Raw genomic sequence first — 6,530 nt, 5'->3', positions numbered from 1 at the left:
TTATAATTAATAATTTTAGAATTAGTGGAAAATATATGAAACCGTAATATAAATTACTCATCGACTTATATTTGTGGTATTTATTAAAACAACCAAGTTTTGTAAAGTTATAAAGGTAAACATGTTTTAATTGGCTATTTACTTTCAATCCAAATGGTTCTTGTCCAAGCTAAGTTTACCATCAGTGCGCCTCGAAGGTGTGCCGAGAGTTGCTTACAGCGCTCCAAGCGGCTCTTGGCAAACTATATCGATTGGGTGCTTTCTACGGGAAGCGGTGGGTAGAGGGGAAGTGACTTTTTTCGCCGGACGCGCCGTCTATATTTATGGCGGGCAACTAAGCCCGCACCGCATCTACATTTATAATATCTTTGCCGGGGCGCACACCGAAAGTTGTTGAATTCCAAACCTAACGTGATTTTCTGTTTCTCGTTCTCGCGTTCGCCTTCGCTATCACTATAGCAATCTTTGCTATAGCTGAATCGGTTGGCCGGCTCTGTATGGCCTGTACACTAAAAATTTAATGAACACTGATTTACCTAAGTATATTCAAATTAAAAAGAGCCTAAAAATATTCTATTTATTATTATTTCGCCTGGATTCTTTTCAAAGAGAAATTTTCTAGATACTAAGTAAATCAGTTCTAAACTAATATTATTCGTACTTTAAGATTTATTGTAGTGCAATTTTAAAAATTATTTTGTAAAACTAAATTTAAAGATTGAATACAATTTAGATCATTTCAAAAAGTGAATACATGTTAGTTAAATTCAAAATTTAAGTAAAATTTAGTTGAATTTAAGTAAATTTCAGTTAAAATTGTAGATGTTGAATGGTGTTAAATTTAAGTACAATTTAGTTCAATAAAAATGAAACTGTCTTTAAATTTTAAATTTGATTGAATGCAATACAGATATATGTGTGTTGTTTCTTGGCTTCAACTGTAACGTCTTGACAACGTATACATACACTAAAATTCCCTAAATGCTCGTTTTAATTGTAGTCGAATGGTACCACAATTGGGATGAGCCAACACAAGTCAATGAATTAGGAAACACATGAATTACAATCAAATTAATTTATTTATATTTGTGATACATAAAATATTCCGTGTGGAAGAAAAGATGCGCGAAGGTTAGATAATGGATACTCCCATAGATTCGTTAGGTAACTCTGAGTTGGTTGACACTCTCCGACTGTAAAGAACGGATTTATTAGTGTTTTCACACATGAGAGAGGGAAAGATTTAAGGGATGAATATTGTTTGTACTTACCGAGTTTATGTTTACTCCTGTGTGCAGGGTTCCTTCAGAAGTGGATCCGGAAGCGGGTTAAGTAATGGATCCTGGACCCTCAGTGTAACGGAAATCCAAATAATTGATAGTGAACACGTGATGAGTTTGTTAGGATAAGGAAACTGTCACAATAAACTGGTATTCTTAGAAACCCTGAACCCCAGGGTTGACACTCCGTACCGAAAGACTTTTCGAAAGAACTGGGTGAGACTGAACTGGACTAAGACCGACGAATAAAGACTGAACGACGACTGAAAAAACTCTCTGGCATCCACCTGTTCCAGAGCTTATATAATAGCGTGGTATAAGGATTTTCATGGAGATTCACCCCTAGGTTTAATGACTGGCTCGAATAACCATAAATTGTTCTTCCTTTCTAAGTCCTGGACGATTCGTTAGATGCATGATTTCGCCCCCCTTGGCAGGTAGGACGGTGCGTTCTGTGCCTCCATGAGAAGATATCGACCACCCCTCAAGACCAATTATATTTTTATCGGCGCGTGAACTTTTTCTTTCACATTTTGAATATATTGATCTCATACATACAGTGAAATATATAATAATTATAATATAAAGTCGCGGTCTCGTGACACCTTCCCCCTTAATTTTTTCAAATATGATAATTTATTATCATATTTGTAAATCTAGGCAAATTTTTTACCTATGATTAAGTTAGCGTTTATAATACAATAGCTAATATGGAAAAGCCAAAAGGTATCATGTTTTACAAAAAATGGCTAACGCAGATATTAATATAACAATATATCATTACAATGTTAATGTTTATTAAGAATCTAGATTTTAAATGAAAGCTAAAGATGCGATAACTTCGAAATGTAATAACTTTTATTACATAGGTGATTTTTGATCATATGTTGAAGACAATAATTTTATTCCATGAACAATTACAGATAATAGTTTCACAAGAACTGGTTAACGCAGAGTTAAATATTCCATGCTTCTTAATATAACTATATATAATGACTATGTTAATGTGACTACTGATGATACCTTCAAAGTATTTTGACTACAAAATATAAACAAAATTCATTATAATGGACGGAATTGCAATTTAATAGTATGACTTATTTATTATAATAAAAATATACTAAATTTTATGTTTACCATGATCACAATTCTAGCAAAAGATACGGAAATACCTGTATAAAATCTAATTTAATAATACTTGACACTTATTAATATAACAATACACCATCATAGTGTTAATGTATAATAAGAATATATTTTTAATGTAAAGGTTACTGGTGATAGCCTCGAAGTATTATACACTTTATGAGATGAGCAGTTTTCTTGATAAAATTATTGACAACACACACGCGCTTCTGTGAACAATTATGGATATTAGTTATTAATAAATTCATAGTTTACTAAAACACCAGATCAAATTACTGTAATCATGTTTTATGAAATAACATAAGTAGAATAGGACCACTATGGGGAATTTGGAGTTGGGGTAGGGGGAGGAGCCTGCACTATGGGGAATTTGGAGTGGGGTAAGGGGGAGGAGCCTGTATTATGGGGAATTTGGAGTGGGGGGGAGAGGGAGGGGCCTGTACTATGGGGAATTTTTAGTGGGGAAAATCCGCCATGACAGGTACTATGGAGAATTGATTTTTTTTAGAATTTCAAAAATTTTTTAATTCTTCGAATTTAAAAATTATACTAATTTTTAAAAACTTTATCAACTAAAGTAATTTTCGAAATTTTTCAATTTAAAAAGTTTTTTAAATTTGAATAATTATCAAAAAACCTTATCAAGTTTACCAATTTTTGAATATTTGCCTATTTTTAATCTTTTTTTTATATTTCAAAATATTCGAAATTTTACTTATTTTCAAAAAACTTAATCAACGTTGCTAATTTTCAAAATTATATTATTTTAAAAAATGTGTAGTCATTTTTTTCAAAAATGTTTCTAACTTAACTTTTTAAAAGAAATTTTAATAAATAGTTAAAGATAAAAGGACAGGTGATTTAGTTAAAACGTATTTTTCCTGGTTACATCTGTTTTTATTTTATTTTTACTAAACAATTACATGTATGTTCTTAAATCTAGCGATATAAATATATGTGCTAACAGAAAATGTAATTACTCTTTTATCAAGTATTTTACTGTTACTGCGACATAGGATGCATAATACTAGTTATTTCCAAAAACACTAAATGAAAGTATAAATCAACAAATGATTTTGTCAATTGTTGTTTAATTTGTTCGCTGAAATATTCGAATTTAACAGCAATAATCTGGCGAATAAGCATTTCACTAGGAGATTGAACGCTCTCTGTCAAAATGTACTTACGTGTCTCATCTATTAGGAGATTTAAACGCTTTTCGATATCAGCAACGTGCCTCTGTAGTCTTCGTAAACATTCATTGACACAAGCAACAATCTGCTTCAATCCATCAAAAGTAGTTTTCTGCATCACTATAGTCGGTCTGTATTCCTTAGTCCTTTTCTTCACTCTCCCCCGTGGTGGGTTCCTCTTTGTCTCCAGGAATGTCAAAGACGATCGCCCTGCAGCCATTGGAAGTGGTGAAAACAATGCTGAATTTACCCAATTCCACAGGTTTCATGTAACCGTAACCCGTCTCGAAGAAGTCTGATATATAGTCCATGTTATTTAACAAGCATGCCCAAAACGCCGAGTCGAGAAAAATGCCCTTCAAAGTCGAGTTGACCAGTTTTATGACGGGTTCGAGGTTCCCACTCGGCTGCAACTCAAGTCCCGTGAAAAGTTTCTTTGTGCAGGAGTTATTCAGAGAGTAGAGTGAAGCCATTAGTAAGTGATTAACAGGCTTGCGTGCGACATCGCCAACAGGTACTCCAGGTAAACGGTGTTTCAAGGCAGACCGTACACCTGCTGTGCCCAATGAGACTGTATATGAATCCATGACTGCAGCGGCGTGGATATCGGTAGTAGCAGCGTTGGGTGTTTTGTTGTCAGACATGGTATCCTGTATGGTCTGAGGATTGAATCTAGACTGAGTGCTGAGTAGAGCTCCCACCCGCTTTTATACATCCTTGGACCTTTGTTTCTCCCCACCATATGTGACGATGACTCATACAGGATAAACCGGTTTCTCCCACTGGTCCAAAGAATTATCGTGGGAAAATTTTAAAAAATTGGTCACAAAAGTCGTAAAAAGAATAGAGTGCACTTTAAAGTTTATTAATTCCGGGAAAACTTATAAATTTTGAAAAGGTTTCTAAATTCTTTGTAAAGTACCTGAGTTCGCTCTTCTTAAGCAAAAAGGGTCAGTTTAACTGTCACCGAAAGGGTAAATTTATGTACTTATTAAGGGAAGAGTATATTTGAATATGTAATAATAAATCAAGCACGTCTGCGATGAAAAAAAGTTTTCTTCAAAAGCGCAGGTGCCAGTCATTAATTAGAAAATTGAAGATCTTGCTGGTAAAGTATAGTACCCGTAACTAATATTTAAAAGTTTCAGAAGTTCATACTTTAAAATGAGATTAATAACTAAGAACACGTGTACTGGAAGGAAAACCTTTTTTTTCCGAGGAATCTTGCGTGTCAATCGGATTACACCATAAGCATTTTTTGTGTCTCGCGTAGACCCTTGTAAGATGTCAGGTTCTACTTTTGTCCAGTGAAACATTGACCGTAACTCTTTTTCTATATCTTATCTACAATACCCTCCAAAGCCAGTGACATGTATTACTAAGCATACGAATATTTAAAAGGTTTCCGATTTTACATAGTTCTGTAAAATATTGACGTAATCTCTCTTTCCTACAGCAAGGTTTGAGTTTAAAAGGTACCGGGAATTTTTTATACTTGGTCGTAAATTTGTTTCTTTGTCTAGATGCAGAATAACCCAATGGATTGTGAAGTGGAAATCAGCGTGTCCTTATAAAAACTTGGCGACGAACCACTTTGAACCCCATCACGGTAATCAACTGTCGAAGTTGCGACTAGGTGTACCTGTCGCTTCGGTAAATCTTTACGATTTTGACAGGTTTTTTCACAATTTCCTGGAAATTTTACTCATGTCAAGGGGGGTCTAGAGTTTTCTAGAAGAATGGGGGTGGGTAATGGGGTAGGGATGTATTTTCGTCTTCTATAAATACTGGTGATCGTCACGTAGATGGTCAGTTTTGTTTCATGATGTCACACTCGAAGGAACTCCGCACCGTGCTGGAACTTGTGTCGGAAAACTTAGAAAAACGCGAGTTATTAAAAATATTAAAGTATATATTTAAAAAATGCAGTGCTAGTAAATTGTCCAAGTGTGCATTGTTTATGGAGAATAGGGATTCTCTGCGCATAACGCAGAGGTGTCTTAGAAAAAAATTTATGCAGGCAGATGCGAGAATTCTTGAAAAAATAAATGGTAAGAATTTATTCATATAAAAAAATATTTTCATCAAAGTGAAGTGCAGTGTATTTTTTTATTTGTATGTGTAATTGTTTTGTGTTGTGCAGCCCAAAATTATAACAGGGCTAATCGCATTGATGAATACGATACGATCTTATCTGATGATTCCATGGACGGGAGTGATCACGTCCTACTATCTTCATCATCGGAATCCAGTGAATCAGATGTCGATTCAGAGGCGAGTACTGTGGAAATTGAAGAGCAGAGTCAAGCCACTAACGGGGAATATTCACCTCATTTAAGTAGCGGACATGACGGTGGGGCCGATGTGATGGGTGACCATAATAATGATGACAAGAACGAAAATGAGAGCGTGATAAATGATTACGATGGAAATGGTTGTCAGATGACTAGAGATGAACATATGAGGGAAGATCATCTGGATGTGAATAGTAGTTTGAGAAGGTTTACAATCTTTTCTTAAATGTTACATTCATTCCTTAGTTTACTATTATTATTGTTGTTATTATTGCTAAAAAAACAAATTTCAGTTTAGTGATTTTTAAAAAAGTTTTAAAATCACTAGAATTGGTTGTTATATTTTTTAAAATATGTTTTTCACCTATCTAAATTAAAGCAGACAAAAAAAATATATATATAATTACGAAAGGAAAACTATTTTCACATAAGGCTGAGTATTTTTTCAAAGTATAAAAAGTATTGTAAATAGTGGCTGGTCATTTCGTCGCCTATTGCTGAAAACTGAAACTAAATTGAATAGGTACAGTTTGTAAGATGTATTTTAATTTTTGGTATAAAAGTGTTTTTACGATTGTTTTGTAAAGTGTGAAACAATGATTAAATACAAGAAACAA

At 33.9% G+C, this 6,530-nt stretch overlaps 2 protein-coding genes across 3 annotated transcripts in view; one reads left to right on the top strand and one right to left on the bottom strand.

Annotated features, from left to right (window-relative positions):
• Positions 1–3,737, bottom strand: part of LOC117171148 (zinc finger BED domain-containing protein 5-like) — a 58,053-nt gene extending 54,316 nt beyond the window's left edge. Inside the window, exon 1 of the mRNA XM_033358202.1 lies at positions 3,614–3,737. Coding sequence (XP_033214093.1) covers positions 3,614–3,737 — 124 coding nt within the window. The remainder of the gene's footprint in view (positions 1–3,613) is intronic.
• Positions 3,738–6,052: 2,315 nt separating this feature from the next.
• Positions 6,053–6,530, top strand: part of LOC117171456 — a 15,934-nt gene continuing 15,456 nt past the window's right edge. For both annotated transcript variants that reach the window (XM_033358795.1, XM_033358794.1), the window contains exon 1: positions 6,053–6,120. The gene's annotated coding sequence lies outside the window, so the exon portion shown is untranslated. The remainder of the gene's footprint in view (positions 6,121–6,530) is intronic.

The sequence above is a fragment of the Belonocnema kinseyi genome, chromosome 4 (assembly GCF_010883055.1).
Source record: "Belonocnema kinseyi isolate 2016_QV_RU_SX_M_011 chromosome 4, B_treatae_v1, whole genome shotgun sequence".
Classification (NCBI taxonomy): domain Eukaryota; kingdom Metazoa; phylum Arthropoda; class Insecta; order Hymenoptera; family Cynipidae; genus Belonocnema; species Belonocnema kinseyi.
The sequence above is the reverse complement of the archived record's forward strand: the minus strand, read 5'-3'. Positions and strand labels throughout refer to the sequence as shown.